This window comes from Gymnoscopelus braueri, assembly GCF_963280865.1.
Source record: "Gymnoscopelus braueri genome assembly, chromosome: 1".
Lineage (NCBI taxonomy): Eukaryota > Metazoa > Chordata > Actinopteri > Myctophiformes > Myctophidae > Gymnoscopelus > Gymnoscopelus braueri.
The window spans coordinates 25009280-25032542 of record NC_137603.1 but is presented as its reverse complement, the minus strand read 5'-3'; the positions used below and the strand labels follow the sequence as shown (position 1 = coordinate 25032542).

The 23263-nt window shown below is 39.6% G+C and overlaps 2 protein-coding genes across 2 annotated transcripts; both read left to right on the top strand.

Moving 5' to 3' along the window:
• Nucleotides 1–11944: 11944 nt before the first annotated feature.
• terb2 (telomere repeat binding bouquet formation protein 2) lies at nt 11945–13056 on the top strand (the record flags this gene model as incomplete). The annotated part of the gene is made up of 3 exons (XM_080432475.1): nt 11945–12063; nt 12747–12886; nt 12971–13056. The coding sequence occupies 3 exons, from the start codon at nt 11945–11947 to the stop codon at nt 13054–13056; spliced, it is 345 nt and encodes a 114-aa protein (XP_080288601.1).
• Nucleotides 13057–17430: 4374 nt separating this feature from the next.
• sord (sorbitol dehydrogenase) lies at nt 17431–23154 on the top strand. The gene is made up of 9 exons (XM_080437773.1): nt 17431–17611; nt 17856–17889; nt 18143–18307; nt 18856–19015; nt 19179–19297; nt 19961–20026; nt 21660–21838; nt 22232–22353; nt 22536–23154. Exons 1-9 carry the CDS (start codon nt 17558–17560, stop codon nt 22699–22701), a joined length of 1065 nt encoding a protein of 354 aa, XP_080293899.1. The 5' UTR covers nt 17431–17557; the 3' UTR covers nt 22702–23154.
• The last annotated feature ends 109 nt before the right edge of the window (nt 23155–23263 follow it).

Genomic DNA, 23263 nt, shown 5'->3' with positions numbered 1-23263 from the left:
GCAACGTTCAAATGCGAGGGAGGGGTAAGATAGCAACATTAAAATGCGATGGAAATTGGAGCTGTTTGGGAAGACAGAGGGGAAAGTAGTAGAATAGAACCATCAGCTTGTGCTCAGTGGGGTGTTTTCCCCATGAAGAGATGAGTAATCATGTAGCCAATTAGAAGGCACATTCATATGTTCTCCTGGTGTATCAGCCTCCCAGAGGCTCTACACTAGGGCTGAGCAATTAACCCATCTAAATCTATCGAAACCGACATTTAGACCGATTAAGGAGTTTTTTTACTTTATTTTTTCTTATATCAATAAATCAAAATGTATAAATTCTAATAGATTTATTTAATAATCGATTTAACCATTAACCCTGTGTTATACTTTGTTGTACAATGGTGGTGTAATAATAATCATGACATTGATTTGAAGTAATATTGCCCAACCCTACTCTACACTGTACAGTAGCCTATATTTGAATGCTGCTTTTGACCTCTCTGCAATGTCTTCCTACTAACTCCGTCCAGCTCCTTCCCTTCTAGACATGCACACATTTGTGCATTGGACTGAATATGACACAGACTCATATGACGTTTGAGTCTACATGGTTGAGTACGTCTCACCCTGTCCTAGGAGTCAACCATGTCCTCTAAGCCTGTGGAACATGCGATGTCCACCAAGGTTATTTTTCCTTCGTGTTTATTTTTGATTTAGTTTTGACTTCATGCTTTCAATTTCAGTTTAGTTTTAATTTGTTTTTGAAACGGTTTGCTAGTTAGGGTTAGGTTAGTTTTTTATTTTGTGAAAAGGCTTAGTTTTAGTTTAGTTCTTAGTAGTTTTAGTGTTAATTCTACTTTTTTATTGTAATATGTGCTATTCTCACTATTTTAAAAGACGCTGACAGAGATGAAAAATATTAGGCTTGTGTATGAAATATTGACAAAGACTGAAACTAAGGACATTTTATCTATGATTTGTGTTAGTTTTGTAAACATGCAATAGTATCGATTTTTTTTACATCAATTCCGATTGACGCTCAGATTATACTAAGATAGCCTGGCCATCGTTTTTTTTTTTTAAGCCTGATTTTTATTTGTATTTTCCGTTAAAGCGGCACTACGTTAATAAAATATAACTTATACAATTGCGGCGGTTGTATTTTGTCTCCCTGCTCTTCTATTGAGACATTTAGATCCTGTGTCTAGGTGAGACAGGTGACACCATCCGGTTTCTGGTTTGACACAAATTTTGACCTGAATATTTATTCCCTGAGCAAGCAGGCAGGCTCCATTAGCTCAATGGTAAAGAATAGAGCACAGGAGAACCGGGTTCAAATCTGGGGTAGAAGAGGGAAGTTACATAGTGCAGCTTTAACTAAAATGTTTTTTTTTCAATTCTAGTTTGAATTATTTCGTTAGTTTTAGTTAACTATACTAACCTTAATGTCCACCTCCGACTCCACTGCCATGCCACTTACTCAACATAGCCACTCTACCAGCTCACAATGCGTCACGATGTGACAATATATGTGACAATATGATGTCATGATAACCATTTTGGCCATAAACATGCAGCCCTACCACTCAATCCTGTCACCCACACAACCGGAATTAAGCAAAGAAAGTATAATGAGGTCCTTATTCGGCAACAGAAATCTAAGCTTCACTCATAATAAAACTGATTATTATTAACACAGCAGAAAATATGTATAACATTCTAAATAATACGCTTTTATTTTGTTTTTAGAAAAGCCTGTGGACAGATGTTGAGCTAATGCATCTGGTTTGTCCAATGTGACTGTGATGTCCATGTCTAATAAACATCAATCAATCAATCAATTAATCAGCCCGGACGGCTGGCGTAGCGGTCCAGGCACCTGGGCTGCTAACCCGACCCGGCTGCTAATCCGACGACCAGACACGTTGCTAGGTCGCGCGCGCGGGGGGGAGGATTCCGGCGGATTTGGGTACTTTTTTCCCCGTTTTTTGTTACTTTTATTTCGGTTTTAGGGTTAGGGGTAGGGTTAGGTTAGGGTTATAGATATATAATTCAAAAAAATAAAAAATAAAACATTTCTTTTTATTTTTATTTTTATTTTTTACTGGTGGCTTTGGATAAAACATTGGTGGCTATAGCCACCGAAGCCCCCGCGTAACGACGCCCCTGCCGACGACCTTTGCTGCGTGTCACTCCCCATCTCTCTCTCCCCATGTCCTGTCAGTCTACCGTACTCTATCAAATAAAGGCAGAAAAAGCCAAAACAATATATACAAAAAAAAGAATCAATCAATCAAATCAATCAAATAAAGTGGTGTCGGGCTCTCCTCTCATCTGATATGAATTGGTGCTTATGCTTATTCATTTCATCTGAAATGGAATTTTGTTTTGCATTCAATCCACTTTCGTGCAGCTCAATGAGAAAGCACGAAGCCACTTGCCACATTTTTCAGTCAAGTAAAAATAGGACATTTGAGGTTCATGGCAGTTTTAGGATTGGCATGAATGAGACACCACATCAAAGATCTGGCTGAGCATGAAAGCCCATCCAGCGGTGGCCTTAATCCTTCAACACCTGCGATGTGACACACGCTGCTTTGATGTTGTTGGTTCAGCTCAAGAGGAAGGGACTTGACACATTTTGGACACAAGCAGTAGAGGTTGCATTCTGAGAGTTAACAGGGGAAATACTGTACAGTCATTACACACTGCTCATTATTCACTGAGAAAGGCCGTGCAAAGACAATCAATACAGCCGAGTATCACAATGTTATTTTTCACAATACTATGGATTGTCCAGCCCCTCGTATCGATAGGTATCCAGTGGTCGCTCATGCATTTGCCTATAACCTTGGCAGGGAAGGTTGCCTGCCTCGTGCCTTACCAAAGTGATGGGACTGAGGTCCCAAATGCCAATCACAACATATTTAATTCATGCATGTAGAAAAATTATACAACGAAAAATATATCAGTATCCTTGTTTTTCTTCTCCCAATTTAGTCATCATTGTTACTGATTCTCAGTGTATTCTAGTCCCTTGTCACTGCTAACTCCTACAGTTAGTAGGGAGAGCACAGACAGCCGCTTATCTCCTCCGATACACATGATGTCAAGGCTGCTTCTTTTCACCTGACAGTGAGGACGTTTCACCGGGAGGACGCAACACGCGCAAAAGTGCACGGTCACACGCTATTCTTTCTAGTTTCACACTCCACTGAACAGGCACCCTGACCAAAATGCAGGAGTCGCTAGTGCAACGACAGCGATCCCAGCTTCCCTCTCATGAACACATCCAACCACGGAGGATTCTAACCCCAGTCTCCGCAGTGGTGGGCATGACCTTTTACCCCTGTGCCACCCGAGCGCCCATATTGATATCTTATCAGTAGAATAATTTTAAGCTTTTTCAAGGGGGAATGCTGCCAAAATGCTTTTTAAATTGTGTCTGTATTAATGTTTATATACGCAATACATAATATTCAGATTTTATCATATAATATGTACTAATATAATATTATAGTAGTCTACACGTGGTAGGCATATTTTCAGCTCTATTGATACTGTGCATTTCCAGTAAAGCTTTGTATAGCAGTATTGTAATACAAATCGCATCATGAGGCGTGTATTGTGATACATATAGTATCGTGAGGTCCTTGCCAATACCCAGCCCTAAGCACTATGCACTGTATATACAATACAGGCAGTATGGAAGTCAAGCTGACAACATGTTATATTACCTGTCTTTCACCTTGATTGAAACCCAGCTTGACTTGCATCTTCTGTGCATCGTCGCTGTCGGGTGGCAACCTTGTATGTCCAAAACTGTTAGAGAAATACATGGATCCAATGTAGTTATTGTTTAGTCTCAAGCTTTTGTTAATTAGGGCTGTCACAATTAAGATTTTTTTCTTGATGATTAATTGTCACACAATTCATTTAATAGTGTTTTTGTCATTGAACACTGCAACAACAGGACGACGGTACACAGTGCCAATGTTGCAGGCTAGGGCTTCAAGATCATTTGTCCCTACAAGTATAGGACTCCTGAACAAACAGGCCCCATCTCAGTTCTGTGCATAAAATGTAATGTGATGCCTCTTGAACCATGACTGGTGGCCTTGTCTAGTTTGTATGTATTTTGTAATTATGTTATGTGTTTGTGATTTTTTTGTATCCTGATGGCTGCTTGGCACAAAATGAATTTCCGCAAGGACAAATAAAGTATCTATCTATCTATCTATCTATCTATCTATATGAATCAAAATTACATTTCTGTTTGGCTTTTAGGCTTTGAAGTTGCACAGGGTAGAAATGACTGAAATAACTAATAATGGAAATAGCTGATCTACAAGCTCACAACGCGACAAGCTGTGAGCTTGTAGATCTGTTTGTAGATCTTTTCTTTTTAATGTTTGAAAATATATGAACATTTTTCAACATGGAAACGATTATGATGATTATACAAAATAATTGCGATTATCTCAAATAATTGCGTTTCAGCGATTATGTAATAATTGTGACAGGCCTATTTTCATTGGTTTAATATTATAAAAACCACAGAAGAAAAATCATTTTCACTTATTTTCCCCCCAAAACAGATAATTAGCTCAGACTGAGCTTGTAGATCGGCTAATTTCGCTACTATTGCGCAGCACTTGCGTACTAGGGCATTAATTTACAAAAAAACTAACATTACAAGTTGAAAAATGGAGATACAAAGTTTCTACCCGACAGCAACAACATCAGAACTCACATGCAGCACACACACCAAAGTCATTAACCTCTACGACCTACTGTACCATACTGTAGGACATCAAGATGAATCACACTGTCTAACATTGTTTTCCTCCTGACTTTTCAGCATTGTGTGTTGCTCATTATTTATCCTTTCCAGTAAAGCTGTTCCTCTCACAACTCCACCACTAAATCAGATTAACCACTTGAATTTCACCCATGGATGTAACCTATATGATTCATCTGAACCGTCCAATTAAAACAGCTGTACAACAATTCCTGTCCGTGTGCTAAATACAGACAGAATTATGGCCACAGAACATGCAGTGAAGACTTTACCGCACAATGCAACAACACGATAACAAACATGGGTAAATTGATATCATAGGTCCACCAGGATACTACAACAAGCTAAACACCCTTGACGGCCTGGAGGAGCTACTGAACGGTAGTGACAGGTGCGGGTGGGGGGTGGGAGCACACAGGATGCCATAATCTATCAATATTGTTATTGTGTTGCTGTTTTCCCATAAAAGGAACAACCAATGCAAAATTAGCATGTAGAGACCACATCTTAAAATGGTCAGATATTTCATTAAAAGTATTTCCATAAATTCCTGGGGCAGTAGAACACATAATAGGCCAGAAACCAAGTCAGGATCAAGCCATTTAAAATGATAATGAATCCATGAATTAATGTATTCAAGTACTGCAGCCCTGCAACACAACCCTTGTAGTATATATTTTTGTCGTGTTTTTCCCCCCCAAGTTTGTGCATGAGCAAAATTCAAGAAGATTTAATAACATTGTTAAACACTCAAGGATTTGTGGACAAGTGAGGTCAAACAGCATAAGAACTTAATTTCTGCTCATGTTTTACTGAGATGTATTGGTTGCCCCACCCAGCATTCCAACGCTGTATTTCTCTGGAAGCAACATGGTGGTGGGGGTTGTGTGATAAAACATGGTGTGGCCTGCCTCCCACTGTTGTCATGGCAATGGGATCATCGATGATATGAACATGAACCCAACCGCAGCCGCTATGAGGAGACGCTTTGTCACCAGTATGACCAAGAGGCCACAAGAAACCATCCACTAGTTCAGTGGTTCTCAACGTGGGGTCAGGGGACCCCCACAGTTTCTCGAAGGGGTTCCAGGGGGTCCCCAGCTAAATTTGTTAATATAGCATCAAAATCAGTGTAACCACTTTAAACCGATATATTGTACATTGTATATTTGAAAATAGCCGATCTACATCGCGACACGTTGTGAGCTTGTGGATTTGCTATTTTCAAAAAAATGTGGCTTGTTTTTGAAAAATCTTATATATGGGGGTCCTTGGCACAAAATATTTTCAGATGGGGATCCGCGGCCAAATACAAATGAATTCTGGGGTCCTTGACATGAAAACATTTAAGAACCACTGCACTAGTTTAGCCCACATTTAGTCTCTGCTTCTGTGCATGTAGCCTTGGCATAGCAATAGAGCAATATTGGCTGAAAAGTGCCTGGTGGCTCAGCCTACAGACCATATGCTCCTTGTGAGTGTGAGGACCGGGGTTTGAATCTGACCCCCATCTTGTCTTGCATGTCTCTACTCTCTATCTGCCCTTAATTTCCTGTCTAGTGTCTCTACACTGACCTATCCGGGATTGTTTTAATTAATTAATTAATTAATTAAATAAATAAACATACTGTGTGTGTATGTACATATTTATTTATTTATATACAGTATAACTGGGCATGCATATTGGCTACCAAAGCCATTTCTGAGCAAAGCCACACAATAGATTGTTCTATAGTGTAGTCCACGACCTCTAGTGATAAAGCAGAAGTCTCTCTAGAGTTCATATACTAGCGTGGACGTGGCCCATCAATTACACCACAATGGCCCCTGCCCAACAGCAATATCTCCCTTAATAGACTTCCCCAGTTCTAATAAAATACAAGGTTACATGACATTATTGGCTTTTTAAAAAATGACCCTATTTGTTTTGAGTGCGTGTGTGAATGTATGTAGTAGTAGTCACATCACAACACAACACAACACACACACACACACACACACACACACACACACACACACACACACACACACACACGTGCATGTGATGTAACCACTACTGCAGTGGTTCCCAAACTGAGGCACACATGGTGAGCCATGAGACAAGTGACTGCGCCTTGGGATTTTGTGAGAATATAAATTATATACAACTATACAAAATGTTTTAATTTAATATCAGTACCGTGTGCACTCATTTCCCAATACAATGAATACAGGTCGGCCTTAAGATATTGACTTGCCCACTGGTATGCCTTGGGCACAAGTTTGAAAACCAACTGCACTACTGAATTGAACTGAAATGCTTACGTTTATGGTCCAGCATCTAAGAAGAGGCAATGAAGGTGTGAACACACCGACATCATCATGGTGACTCTTCCAGGGAGATTTCAGGCGTTTTCTTGCTGCTGAGGACTCCATGGTGTTACTGCAACTAAAGAGGGAACAGTGACATACACAGATACACTGGGTAAGGAACTAGGACGGCCTTGTTTACTGTCAGTTTAGAACAGTCTGTGTTGGATCATGAGCCAGGCTGTCATCTGCTTCTTGCTGCCAGAGGGGCACTTCTTGACCCTTTTTTTCCCGGGCTGTGGGGTGGGACATAACATTTGTCCCAAATATACCCATATATATCCCAATACTTTTGTACCTTTACTCAAGTACATTTTGAATTCCAGACTTTTCTTGAAACAGAGTATTTCTACGTTACAGTATTGGTACTTTTACTTAAGTAAGAAATGTGAGTTCTTTTTACACCACTGCCTACTGTGCACATAACACATAACTAGCTAGGTTAACATTAGCCTAGTTCAGTTGACACCTTGTCAAAACAATAGCTATACAGAAAAAACACATACTGTGGAAACACAACTTGTGTTTCCACACACTGGCCTGGATATGGTTTATACCATATCAACATAACAAGTAAGACGCGCAAACGCGGTAAGCGAACGCAAAAAAAGAAAAAAAAGAATGAAAACAAATATTTAAAAAAAAGTAACCAATACAAAAATTAATTTTTTTTTTAAAAAAAATCTGCGTTAAAAGGAGCATCTTAGAAAAATACAAATTCACAAAAAAAAAACTTGGAATGTTTTCGAACAATTCAACAAAGTGTTTGAAGTGCCTGTTTCACCCACTTCCGGGGGGCGGAGCCAAAATCCGAGCCCGATGTATTTGTTCGTAGACCCCCACTTAGGGGGGGTAGAAAAAGTTTGGGAGCGATTCGGGCACTTTTCATTTAACATGGGGTTTCAATCATAGACATATAAAGGTAGACGCCTCCTCTGGCTCTGAAACGTCGGCATCTCGGACGCACTTCCGCTTCCTCTATGCTTCCGGAGGGAAGCTGGAAACTTCCGTGTGCGTCACAGAAGGGGGCGTTCGGTAGGCCAATCAGAGGCAGGTGGGGTGGGTCTTTTCTTAAGAGGCAGCCGCTCAGCAACTAGTCAGTTAGACGCGCTGTGATTGGCCAGTAGTTAACGTGATGTGATTGGTCTGCCCCCCGGAAGAGCCTTGTATTGAGAGACCAGTCGTTACAATGAACTGCAGAGGCCAATGAGGTATCTAGGTTTCTATATCTATGGTTTCAATGGGGAGTTTTTAGGAGCCTTCTCCGGGGCGTGGCTTCCGGGGGAAGGGGCGGGCTTAAACGCAACCTTGACAGGTGTGTTCAGTTTTCAAAGACCTTTCATTTGATGTATGGTACGTCTAAATTGGACATTTACTTATCTCAGAGGAGCTGCACACAGGCAGTGCACACAGGCAGTGCACACGGAGACACAGAGACACAACCCAAGCAGGGTTACATAGGGTGCGTTCGGATATTGCACACCGGAGCGCACTCGCCTATTAGTTTGTATTGGCCAGTGCGCTCAGTGCTGTATTTCCGAACGCACCCAGTGTAAGCTCCACTTGGTCGGAGGCGCGGCTTCGCCTCCGTTCGCAACAACATACCCAATGAGGGCGACCCTGGATGGATGGGGCTCGATCTGCCTCTTCCTCATGGCTCTGTTTACACACAGGCTTCCACAGGTAGCCTGTCGGGACCATAGAGTTAAAAATAAGGTCGGGATCCATTTGTGGGTCGCGGACACATTCTTATGGGTCACGATTAAAGTAAAAAAAATCCATGAATCCATGAATAAAAAACAAATCTATGATTTTTCAAAAGAAGTTCTTTAATAAATTAAAGGAAAATAAATAATCAAAGACATTCCATAAATTAGAAAACACATGTTTAAGAACTAGTGAAATAGCCAATCTACAAGCTCACAACGCGTCGCGATGTGGTTGTGGGCTTGTAGATCGACAATATTCACTAGTTTGGGTCCCGGGGATCCATGAAACTTCTCTTTGGGGTCTCGAACTAAAAAGTTTGGGAACCATTGGCCTAGCCTAGGCTACTGCAGAAAGCCTGGTGAGTGGCAAGCTGGGAGATTAGGTGAGTGGTGACGCGAGGTTAATGTATTCAACACGACTTATTATTAATATGTGTTGAAACTATTTTAAATTGCATAATGCGTGGAACTTCAATGGGTCAGATTCAGTCCAAACCAGCTGGTACCAATTTAGCCCTGAAACATGACTGTCATACCATGACAGTCATGCACCCACTTGGTCCTGGTTTTAGATTTTGTTTACATTTACAACTCTCACATGTACATAAACGTTCAAATTTCAAATATAAAGTGCTTACCCCTGAGCCACGGATGTAACAAGTTGAGCCGGACCGCGATAAGTACCCGTATCTCCCGTATTGTTCAATAAAAAGCATTTTAATCTGATCCGCGCCATTTTCTATATATATATATATTTTTGGTAATGTATTAGAGTGCAATACACCTCCCAACCGGTAGTGTCGCTTAGTTGAAAGCATCGGAGAAAATTTGGAGAAAATGGCTGGCGGTCGGATTAAAAAGCTTTTTATTGAACAATACGGAATATACAGGTACTTAGACCTTTTGCAGCTCAACTTGTTACATCCGTGTCATGGGGGTCAGCACTTTATATTTGAAATATGAACGTTTATGTAGATGTAGCAGTTGTAAATATAAAAAAAATCAAAAACCAAGACCAAGTGGTTCCATGACGCTTGTGACAGACGAGCGTCATGTGAACCATGGCTAGTACCAACTATGCAAATTGGTATTGATTGATTGAAATTGATTGATTGACATTTTTATTAGGCACAAGAATGTAAAACAACACAGTTACATTTATAATACTTTTATCTAAAAGTATTATATCTAAATTGATCGTATGAATTCAAGATTTTTTCAACACCTGCTATTTACATAGTTTAACAACTATAAATAATTGATATTATTTATGTATTTATCTTCACCTGTTGTATGAAATAGGCTATATATTTACAGTTTGTTTGATTGATTGATTGATTGATTGATTAGTAGGCTATCTACGTTTACGTTAGAATAAGAAGCTCTGCTGCCATCTAGAGGTGGTAATTATGAACTTCTGGGTTTTAAACTCTTGTCAATATGAGCATAATAATGCTCTAATGTTGTGGTTCTAATGCAAATCATTATTTCAAATGGGTAAACAAACTATTAAAAAAGTATCTTAAAAAATATCAGTTGCATTGATTAAATAATCTGTCATGTCTCTTTTTGTTGTTGATTATATGTAATTGCTGAATGAATAATTATTGTCCAGAGTTTCTTCTAGGACTTATTATCTAATCTGTCATCATGAGTCGTTGACTGGGGTGTTTGTTTGTTTTGTCTCGTATCTAAATGTAATTATGTTGTTGTTGTTGTTTCTATACTCTCTGGACTACTTGATAATGATGTCGTATAATGTCAGTTTTGGTTATGATAATGTTTATCTACTGTGATTATCTCAGACTCAGTATATAAACATTCTCATAACCAAAACTGACATTATACGACATCATGTGTGATTTATTTTAATATGTGATACATGTTTTAATCATTGTGGGGTAGCCTGACTGGTGTGTTTGAGCAGCAGACGTTAACTGCAAGTCAAACATTGCCACCTGGTGTCCAAACTGAGAAAAACGCTAAATAGTGTTGTCATTTATTTTAATGTAGTATTATTATTATTATTATTATTATTATTATTATTATTATTATTATTATTATTATTATTAGCCCATTTCAGAATCCTGTAGTGTATGCCTTCTTTGTATTTGGGATACGTCGTCGTCGTCAATCATAAAGGGGCTACGCTGAGCGTAAAGTACCCTCGTTTCCATGTCAGCTACAATACTACACTACCCATAAGCCTCGCCCATCTTCGACCAATCAAAAGTGCACAACAACATGACGTAAGTTGTCGCGTGCTGTCGCAGCTGCCAGAAGCGCCAAACTGCAGGCTGTCATTTCAACATTTCAGTGTACTCCATAAATGAATGAGTTGAAAACAAAGCATGTTTAATAACAGAACGGCCTGGTTTTCAGACAGTGTACGACAAGGATGTTGCAGCTTTTGGAGTAAGTAAACCTGAAATTAAAACGTGACTATTTATGACATTCATCATCGTTCAATCAATTATTGAGATAAGCTAGTAAGTAACGTTGGGCTACACTGGTTAGAACTGTGCAGTGAGGAAGTAGACTACTCAGATATTTTACTAGCAATACCACAATATAGAAATACTCTGTTACAAAGGCCCATGTTCAAAATGTTACTTGAGTAAAAGTACAAAAGTATTGGCATCAAAATATACTTAAAGTACCAAACTACTCAAATGTTTGAAAATAGCAGATCTACAAGCTCACAATGCGTCGCAATGTGATTGGTTGTGAGCTTGTAGATCGGCTAATTTCAAATAGCCTAGGTATAAAATAGGGCTAAAGTGTATATGTTTCATAGCGTAATAATTTATATCTGCAAAGTAACTATAGTAACTAAAGTTTTCAATTAATTGTAGCGGAGTAAAAGTACAATTATTTTCCTCTGAGATGTAGTGGAGTAGAAGTAAAAGTATTGAAAATTGGAAATACTTCAGTAAAGTAAAGATACCTCAAAATTGTGTTTAAGTATAGTAGGCTATACTTGAGTACATGTACTTAGTTACTTTCCACCACTGTAACTGTGTGAACTTACTAGCCTAGACTACACCCAAACAATAGGAAATGTAATATTAATTTCGGGTGTTAGGCCTTGTTGAAAATGTGTCTTTGCAACTGCCAACTGCATCAACTTTCAGTGTCTGAGGGTGGGACCATAGCAAACTGGAGGACAGCAGACTATCTGTTCAGTGAAGATGCCACCAGCCCTGACACTGAGAGGTGAGCAGGAAGTACAACAACATGTTAATATTGTGAGATACTGTATGGTTCAAAGTCTCCACTGTGAATCTATTTCTATTTAATCTATGTACAGGTATACAATTATGACCTTTATGACCTTCAATGTTTTTCAGGCCAAGGACCCCTTAGCTGAGAGAGAGATGAAGCAGGGACCCCCACTACATATTGTATAAAATTGTGTTCTTCATAGATTTCATAGACCTGTTTGACAACACTATCATTGTGTAGTGTTGGATTCATGTTAATAGATATTTTCATTAAACAACGCGTTGTGAGCTTGTAGATCTGCTATTTTCAGCTAATGATCACCTCAGAATAGGGATGCTAAGGTTCAAGTGGTTATAATGTCAAAAAGAATCCTATCACACAAAGATTTGGCTGCCCCCCCTGTAGTAACTCTGAGGACCCCCTAGGGGTCCCGGACCCCCTGTTGAAGACCCCTGCTTTAGACAGCTACATTTACACCGTACATATTTTCATATCAGGGTTAGCTAGGACAGAATATTTAAGACATTTGGGTCCGTCGGCTTAATGAAAGTCAATTTGGGGGTCTCTGACCTGAAAAGGTTGGAGAACTCCTGCTCTAAGCCAATAGCCACACGACAACACACTGTGTGTTATAAACGTCACAGATACATTACATGTAAAATTCTTTATTTCAGGATATTCAAGAGTGAAGATTACCTTTTGAAAGAGGCGACAGTTTTTCACAGCTTGTATCTGGATGCATGTGAAAGACGCCAGAGTGTGATGTCAGTGATCATCGGCCACTATGTGCTACCTCCAGCCTGTGTTCAAAATGGTGAGGAATTAATTGTTTTATTTGTAATATATAACATTAAAATTTTATATAATGTAGCAATGAGTGTGTTTGTTATCTTTTAAGAGGTGAGGGAAGTGGTCGGAAGATTTATTTGGGAGCAAGAGGATTGCCAACTTACAGCAGAGGTGCGTATAGGCAAGGTGCTATGATATCTGTCTAATAAAAGGGGTAATTTCCCATTGGTTGAATAAAAGGTTTTATTTTATTGTATTATTTCTTTAAATTACAGGGATCCCCTAAGAGATGTGGTAATGTGGTAGATGTGGTGGGGACAGGAGATGATCACCTTATTGGCCTACAAAGCAACCAAAGGTATGGCATCCCCATATCTTCAAAGCTCTACCACCCCTCCCGCTCACTCAGATCAGCTAACACAGGGAAGCTGTCAGAACCTTCCCTAAAACATCTGGGACAACGCTCCATATGTCCCAGACTCTTCTCCCTTCTGGCTCCCAAACTGTGGAACGAACTCCCCATATTAGCCCGTTGGACTTGCCGTAGCACTTGCCCTAACCTTGACGACCTTGCAGGCTTATGCAAAGGCTAAAATGAAACTTAGATAGCATGTTATGTAGACAGAGACCAGGTCATTTGTAGACCTGGCATCTTATAGTGTGTATAGTTTCAATGTAGGCATAGAGATGATAGAGTTTTCGATATTATACTGCTTAGACTGATGATAGGTTCTTGGTTTCCCTCTGATCCAGATGACTATTTCTATGCATTTGATGTATTACCTCGTGTTTTCCTTGCTTACTGTAAATCTCTCTGGATTAAGAGCGTCTGCTAAGTGCTTAAATTGTCATACTTTTTACCCCTATTATACAGTGAATAAGTAGTGAACTGCATGGTAAACCTGCTTAAACAACTATTCTCTGTTTGACAGCTCTGAACAATCTGACACAGACACTTCACAAAATCAAACAGAGGTGTTTTATGAGATGGAGGTTGATCCGGACACTTCCCAAAATGAAACAAATGTGTCTTGTGAATTGGTTACAGGTAAGGTTTATATCTTGCTGTGTTAGTCTCATTCATTCTTGTTTACATTAGTGAAGAACTTGGCTGGATCTTAATCCATTAATAATGGAAATCATTGAAGTTGGGGAAATGCTTAGATTGATACAAAGACTGAAATTCACATTAATGTGAACACAATGATAGATCAGGATAAATCCTACACATCACTAAAATTATATGAATTGCCTAATTGGCAGTGGCACTGGTAACACGAAACATGTTTCTATTGCAAGAACCTTTAACATTTGACATTTACTTTTTTACTCCAGAAAATGTCAGGGTGGATGACCTGAAGAAACCTGGGCGTTTTGGATGCTCTATCTGTTAATGCTACAGACACGGTGCACAGCTACAATACATGCATTTTTAGCTTAATGTTACACATTTGAAGTCTTAAATATTGACTGCAGCCAACAGAAACTGCTATTTAATACATTGAGGATTAAATGCATCACATATTTCATCATCTTATGAGATGTTCTCATTGAACTTTATACTCTTGTGGACTTGCTTTATTTAAATAAAAAGAATAAAGAAACATGTTGAGCACGATTGTGTAACTATGATCATGTCTCCATTGTGTTGTTATTTTTATGTATTAATAAGTGTATTATTGAAGCACACCATTTGTCTTGATGTATAACAACTGGCCAGATAGTAGTGAGTAGTGACATATGTTACTGATACAAATCTGAGATGATTAATTTCATAAGAAAGCATTGTCAGTTCATTGTTTGACATGTTCAGTCACTGTAGGACTTGCAAGGAGGCAGTGTAGAGCTTCTGTAACACATTAACGTTCCCAATCAGTGAGCACTTCTACCAGTTCCAAAATGTATTTGAAAAGTGGAAAGATCACTATGACATCATTTTTCACACACTGCGTCTTTAATTACACCCTCTGGTCTATACATACAATGACTGTCTGTTGTTCTGCAAAATTGCTGTCATGTGGTTAAGAAAATGTTGAGATTTGAGGTGGTCACCATTACTTATAATTGCGCATCTTTTTCATGGTTCTTGGAATAAACCTAAGGAGCAGAACTCTGAGCGTAAAATTATCATAATGTGTGTAATATATTGAAGACAATAAGTTACAGTCTTCAATATATTACACACATTATGATAATGTGTTAATTATTAGATAATTGTATTCTGCTTTCATTCATTTCAGAAAGAGAACGTGATGTCACCCCATTGAAAGTAATAGCGAAAATGTTGGCAAAAATAAAAAATAAACCTCTCTGGCCAACAACCAAAAAAAAAAAGAAGCAAGAAATTGAAAACCAGGTTTACAAACATAAGCCTCAAGGTGAATGACACTCTCACCACATCCAAACATGAAGTGAGTAAAATCCTCAACATATTCTTCACGACCATAACCTCAGATTTGGTTGAAAAACTACCCCCTCACTCTGGGTGCTATGGTGAAGAGTATGTTGACTCATTTTACGAAAAACAGGGTGTACGCAAAGATGATTTTAAACTCCCCTGTGAAAACAGAAGAGGTGTTTAAAAAATTGAGTGCTCTTCATCAACACAGAGCCACAGGCCTCGACAATATCCCCCCCAAATTTCTAAAAGACTCAGCCGCCTCCATTGCTCCAATCATTACCCACATAATAAACCGCTCCATCATACAGGGACGGGTCCCTAACGATTTTAAAAAAGCAAGGGTGACCCCTCTGTACAAAAAAGGAAACAAATTAAACCCTGGCAACTACCACCCTATTTCTATTCTTAGCTCCATCTCGAAAGTCATGGAAAAAATAGTCTATGAACAGGTCGATAAGTATCTTGCCGAGAAAAATCTAATCTACAAATTCCAATCTGGTTTCAGAACAAACCACTCCACTGACACATGCCTTCTCTATTTGAACGACTCTATCAAACAAGATGTCGACAAGGGCAAATATTGCGGCATGGTCATGCTGGACCTCCAGAAGGCCTTTGACACCGTTAATCACCCAATTATGATCAATAAGCTCAAAGCAATAGGTTTTGATGATACGTCAGTGAACTGGATGAGATCCTACCAGGAAGGGAGGGAGCAAGTGGTGGAAGTAAACGGCACCCAGTCCCCCCCCCCCTCCCTGTGACTTGTGGTGTTCCTCAAGGAAGTATACTAGGACCTTTACTGTTCCTGATATATGTGAATGACATGTCTTCAGCCTGCGACTGCAAACTGTTCCTTTTCGCAGATGACTCGGCCCTGCTAGTCTTGGACAGGGACAGGCTGCAGGTTGAGAAAACTCTCAGCTCTGAACTCAACAAGATCTGCATCTGGCTCTCTGACAACAAACTTTCATTACACCTGGGTAAAACTGAATCCATCCTCTTTGGGTCCAGTCCTAACCTTAGCAAGGCAGAGAGTTTCACGATCAAAGTGGGTGATGATGTCATCAAAAGAAAGGATGAAATTACCTACCTGGGCTCCATCTTGGAGGCAAACCTCTCTGGTAACAAAAACGCCGAAAAAGTGATCAGAAATGTCAACCAAACAACACGCTATTTGTGGAGGATTGATCGTCTAGTCAGTAAGAATACTCCGAAGATTCTTGCAGGGGCCCTCATTCAAGGTCATTATGATTATGCATGCACTTCATGGTATCACAACACCTCCAAGGCCTTAAAAACAAGGCTCCGAACATCCCAAAACAAACTTGTAAGGCTACTTCTTGGCCTCAATCACAAAACCCATCTAACCCCTGCTCATTTTGCTAGGATTGGATGGCTTAGGGTTGAGGACAGAGTACAACAACTTGCTATGGGCCTGGTCTTCAAGATACACCACAACATTGGGATCCCCCTGTATTTGTCAAAATACTTCCAAAATGTTAATGAAGTCCATGATCATAACACCAGAGGCAGCTCCACAAATCATGTTCAACCCAGATTTGGCTCAACTAAGGGAATGAACTCGTTCTCATGCTATTCATCAAAAAATCATTTTTATTCATTCTTTTCACTCTTCATACCAGTAACCTGAAAGCTGATTGTATGACTTTCTGTATACTAGTAGTGTGTATATCTGTCTGTCTCTTATATGTCATCATGATTTGTGTGCATGGGGTTCTCATCTTAAACAAGCTAAGTGCTTAATGAGTCTTCCAGTTTAGTAGACCTTGTATTGTGAATTTGTACTTCCATGTACTATTATTCTCATGTCTTACTAAATAAAAGTACATCAATCAATCAATTCTGTAGGGTCTCCTTTGATTGACCAAAGAAGCGTCGGACGCATATCATGTGACTAGACAAGAATAAAGCGCTCCTAGATGGCACAGAAATGAATGCACACGTAGGCTATTCTATATTATATTATTTAAATATATAATATTCACATAAGCATACAATTGAAATAATATTACTTTCAGACCAGATAATGATTTCCTTCGATCCGTTGTCCAGTGTCCACAACCTACAGTACCACCTCTTCGAGTGTTAAGCCAATCAGATGCTTTGTTTTGGTTGCCGCCCACACGAGCAGGAAGTGTGTACTTTGAGCTCAGTGTTATTATACAGTTAACATTCTAAAATTAGACGCTTTTACTCTTTGGAGTCGGTGACTGTCCTTGTCCTTCCTTCCTCAAATACATCTATTTGCTAATAGGAATTCCTGCATCTGTCATGGAGAAGGACAATCTGTCCGTAGTACTGCATGCTAAAGGGGACCTCAGACTGGTACGACAATTCAGCTTTTTGATTGATTGAATACTTTATTAACAGTTGGCAAAAAAGGTACAGTGGTACAGATTTATACAAAAGGATGCTAAAAGTATAACCTCATTGGAAATAAGCCCTAAGGGCTTATTTCCATTGAGGTCCTGTACAGCCACAATCTCACATGACATCCTGCTAGTTTACATTACACTACAGCTTTTTTTTCTTCATTTGACAGCATTATTTTATTCCTAATTTCTCACAGGATCAACGCCCCATTCCTGAACCAGGGCCAAATGGTACAGAACAATCCAAGTTGTCTGCTTTAGTAGTTTAAAAAATATATATATTTGGGCAACATATCGTCTTGCATATTATACCAAAACAAGAGTATATTTTAGATTGAGTTGAATCATCCTCATTGCATTCTTGTGTATGGCATGTCATATCCTCTGTGTTAATTTACCCATTTGTAACTCTGAGAGTGCACAAATGGAAATCTTTTTGGTTCCATTTCTACACTCTCAGAGTTAACCCTTTGACTGTACATAGAGGTTCTGGTCCAGATGCACTCTGTTGGGATTTGTGGATCAGATGTCCACTACTGGCAGCACGGGCGCATCGGGGACTTTGTGCTGAAAGAGCCCATGGTCCTTGGGCATGAGGCAGCCGGACGGATTGTGAAGGTTGGGTCGTCGGTCACCAACCTCAAACCGGGTAAGTCTACCAGAGGTGCTGCAGTGGCTGGCTAGTGCTGCTCTGTCTGCTGCAGAAATACTATTCTGTTCAAAGGATGTTGACAAGCCTTTAGGTGTCAAATATGAATATTGCTGTCGATAGAATAGATTTGGTTATTATTCATGTTAAGTAAGTTTTTCTCCACAGGGCTCAATACCAGTGTCTTTTCTGTTATTGTGGGGAAAGCTTTCGCTGAAAATAGCCAATCGACAAGCTTGTGAGCTTGTCGATCTGCTATTTTCAGCTAAAGCTTTCCCTACAATGCTGATGCTGGGGTTTAAGTGGTTAAATAGGGCACAAAACAGTGGTATAATAGAGTTGGTGTTGTGCATGTGACCTAAACATTGAGCATATATTGTTTAAGTTGTGATGGGTAAATTAAATTACATTGGTTGGCACAGCTTACATTCACTGTTGTTGCAAGATCTCACAGTAAGCATATAACAAGTTAATTCACACTGTGTTTTACGACATGTGCTTCTAGAAAGTTTTACTGTCTTATAAACTGATTTGCTTGCGTTCAATAGGCGACAGAGTGGCAATTGAACCCGGTGTGCCCCGTGAGATGGATGAGTTCTTCAAATCCGGACGTTATAACTTGTCTCCCACCATCTTCTTCTGTGCCACACCTCCTGACGATGGAAACCTGTGCAGATACTACAAACACAGTGCCAACTTCTGCTATAAGTAAATAATCATGTAGTTCCACTGTTTCACAACCTCTTTCAGTTATTTCTCGCAAGAACGAGGTTACACCATGTCTTGCCAGTCTCTTACTGTCTTTCTTGCTTAACACTGACTTATTTTCTACTCTCTGCTGTACTTTTTCTTTCTTTTCACAACTATCTAGGTTGCCAGACAATGTTACATTTGAGGAGGGGGCATTAATTGAACCTCTGTCTGTGGGGATCCATGCCTGTCGCAGGGCTGGAGTTTCCCTCGGCAGTAGTGTGCTCATCTGTGGTTCAGGTGAGAACTTGCTGTCATTTGTCTCTGTTGTCACCTAACATCCTCAACCATGACAGGATGTGAATCCTCATTTCTTCGGTTATCCTGTTTCATTTTAGTAACAAATAAGGTTAATTAGATTAGCAGTCTTCAATAAGAGATGGTCACAGTAAAGGTAAAGATATGAGCACATTGACGGTTTATAAACATGCCCATGCACGTACTGTAAGCTTATGTGTATGGGCAACATAAAAGTGGGTGTCATCACAAAAGTGAGAGTCATACTGACTTAACAAAACTCTAGTGGAAAAACCCAATGAACCTGAACACCACTTGTAACAGGCATAATATTTAACACCTACAACCTCTACATTAGCGAAAACAGACTTAAGATGATCTTAAGCAATACTTTAGTTATTTAGCCATTCTCACTGTAAAACAAAAGGGCTGGTTGTACTGTGCAGGTCTAATGATAAATATTGATTATGTTGTACACAGGTCCTCTTGACCTAAATCCCCCAATGTAATTGTCACAATAACCACTCACTAGCAAAAAATCTAATTTGTTAATAATTTCCATTCATGCATATATTTTTGTCCCTTCTCTGAACCTTTTAGTTATACATGTACACTATTTCTTGTACCATGTACCATTTATTCTTCTGTTCTTTACTCTTGTTATAGGACCTATTGGGCTGGTCTGCCTGCTAGTAGCAAAGGCAATGGGAGCCTCGCAAGTGGTCATTACTGGTAAGAAACACAACTAATAAACAACTACTGATCTCAAGTAGTTAGTGACTGTGATGGGAAAATTACAACTCTGCACTTGTCTTTGATTTTACTGTGCTCATTACTGTATGTTGCCTTTGCAGACAGAAGTCTTTATGTAGTAAGTTCTCTCTTACCTTGTGTGCATGTAGTGGCAGAGCACTCTCTTCTATTGAGACTACAGCAATATCAAGATTGGTAATACTGTAGCAAGCCTTATGGCACTGAGCTACAGTATGCTGAATGTCTGTGAGTTGTTCTGATTCAACGCATCTGTCATTTTAGAGTTCTTTGGCTATTAAAAAATAGCAGATATACAAGCTCATAGCGTGCCACGCTACGAGCTACAAGCAAAAAATCTGCTATTTTTGAAAAATCGGGAAAGTTTGTGCAAATCTTTGAATATATATATTTTCAAAGCGAACATTTGTAACTCAAATATTTGCTTCTGGAGGTCCCTGGAACAAAATATTTGACAAATGTTCGCTTTAAAAAATATATATTCAAAGATTTGGAAAAACGTTCTTGATTTTTCAAAAATAGCAGATCTACAAGCTCGTAGCGCGGCACTCGGTGCCGCACTATGTGCTTGTATATCTGCTATTTTTGAATAGCCAAAGTATAATATAATGGTTATGGCTAAAATCTAAAATGACACAGCTTTCCAGATTGAATGGGTTAAGACATGCTTCCAATGTTTGGAAAAGAAGGACAATTATAATAAGAACTTTAAGAAGGACATGCACATCCAAAGCCCTAAATTGGGCAGGTGCAGGGCGAAAAACAGTACTCAAGAAAACAAAAAAACACTTGCACACTGTTAGGCTCCATTTGAGGAAAAAAAATGGTGTTGCGCCCACTAAGTGCTGTGACGTTTCTAGCTTGGGCTCTTCATCAGACTGATGGAGAGCCCAAGCTCGAAATGTCACAGCAGTGACAGCACTTTAGTGGGTGCAGTAAATATCTTTTCAAATGGAGCCCAACAGTGTGCGAGTTTTCTTTTTATGCTTCCAATGTTTGCAGTCTTTAAACCAGTCCAAAAGTGATTTGTGGATTAATCTATATTGATTAATCTCACCAATGATCATTATCATTACAAATATTGGAAGCATGCAGTGGCATTTTTCACAACATGATACAATCTGTAGTCTCTCTAGCATCTTCTCACGGTCTCATCCTCTGACGTAATCGCCAGAACTACAGTAAACTCCTCTTTCTTTCTTTTTTTTTAAAATTTTTATCCCACGATTTTTGTTACCCTATTTTTTACACCCAGTGCCAATTGTCTATGTAATCCTGGGCACTACCTTCCCTCTGCCAACCTAGGGAGGCCAGGGCCGAGCTCATGCCTCCTTCAATGCATGAGAGCCAACTGACCTTCTTATCACCTGACAGGGGAGAGGTTCCCTGGTTGGACGTAGCGCGTGGAAGGAACACGTTATTCCAACCAGTTCCTTTCCCCTCCATCAGGCGCCCCGGCTGGCCAGGGGGAGGCAGTATAGTGACCAGGATTACTGCATGTTTTTGTGAGGGTACCTACCCTAGGAGACACGGGGAGAACATGCAAACTCCACACAGATATTAAATTGATTGTTGCTGTTGTTACCATCTATAGATCTGTCCTCTGAGCGTCTGGCAATGGCCAAGGAGTTGGGTGCAGACTTTCCACTGACGGTCAAGAAAGAAGATGGACCTCAGGCTCTGGCTAAGACCGTAGAGGACACACTAGGATCTCAGCCTCACATTACTATTGAATGCACTGGTGTTGAGAGCAGCATTCAAACGGCCATATATGTACGTGACTTCTAACACTACTAGACCATTCAGTTGCGTTAAAGATACACCAAGTACCTTCAGATAAACTATCAACCCAGCACTCAGAGAGAATTAAAAATAACTTCAAACACTGTTATTGAATGAGTGTCTTGGACACTGAAGCATCATTATACATTAGCATACAGTACTTATGTTAAGTATACAACTAAAAAGCAAGAAAACCAGAAAAGGGTATGTCAGAAACCTTAAAAAGAGTTATGTCAGGTTTATCTTTGAGCAGTATGCTTGTAAGGATGTCATATTTGCATTTGGATAATTAGAATTAGCTGGGATGTTCCTGAATGCTTATTTGTTCTCTTCCCGTTGAATAGTCAAAGCAACATACAGTATGTGTGGTTTGTTCCCTCCCAGGCGACGCGTTCAGGTGGTGTATTGGTGCTGGTGGGTCTAGGCTCAGAGATGGCCACTGTTCCTTTGATCAATGCCGCTGTCAGAGAGGTAGACATCAGAGGGGTGTTCCGCTACTGCAATACGTAAGTTCATCCATTTTCGCTGTCACACTCAACGTAGATGTTTCAGAATTCAGTTGGACCAACTTGCCCAAAAAAGCATTTGCGAAGCATTCAAGCATACTTGCTTAATCTGTGTGTGATCAGTGGAATAATCATGGTGACAGGATGCAGCCCTTAAGATATTTTTTCTGACTGTGTTCCAGCTGGCCGATGGCCATAGCCATGTTAGCGTCGGGAAAGGTCAACGTGAAGCCCCTCGTGACCCATCGTTTTCCTCTGGAGCAGGCGGTCCAGGCCTTTGAGACCACTCGTCAGGGCCAGGGGGTAAAGGTCATGTTAAAGTGTGACCAGAGTGACCAGAAGCCTTAATCTGACCACCGTTAGTGAAACATCGTTCATAGATTGAGAGTGACACAGCATACTGATGAGGCATAAGACATGAGACAAACCCCAGTACAAAAATCAATAATAATAAAAAACATGAAGACAAATTACTGCCTTCAAATCAGGTATGGCATACAATGCTACAGAGGCAGACAATCACAGCATTTTTGTTTTGTATTACCCAATCATTTATTGTATGTGATAGTGCCAATGTTTAATTTCCAAACTGGCTAATTCCTGTATGAAGTATCCATATTGTGCCTGGTGTCATTCTCTACCACTCTCCCGATTTTAATAAACATTTTATAATTTTATAGATCATGTAACTATTTTTTAAAACTAATTTAATTGTCCATAACTATGAAATGCTATGTTTAATTGTAAAAATAAATGACCATAAAAAAAAGTATTACTGAAATAAAATGGTACGAAAAATAATGCCTTTTTGTCCTTCACACACAACTTGCACTTCTCAGTTACACACACCAGGGGGAACCAGAGGATCAAAATGGAATTACATGGCAGATAGTTCCAGACATACACTTCA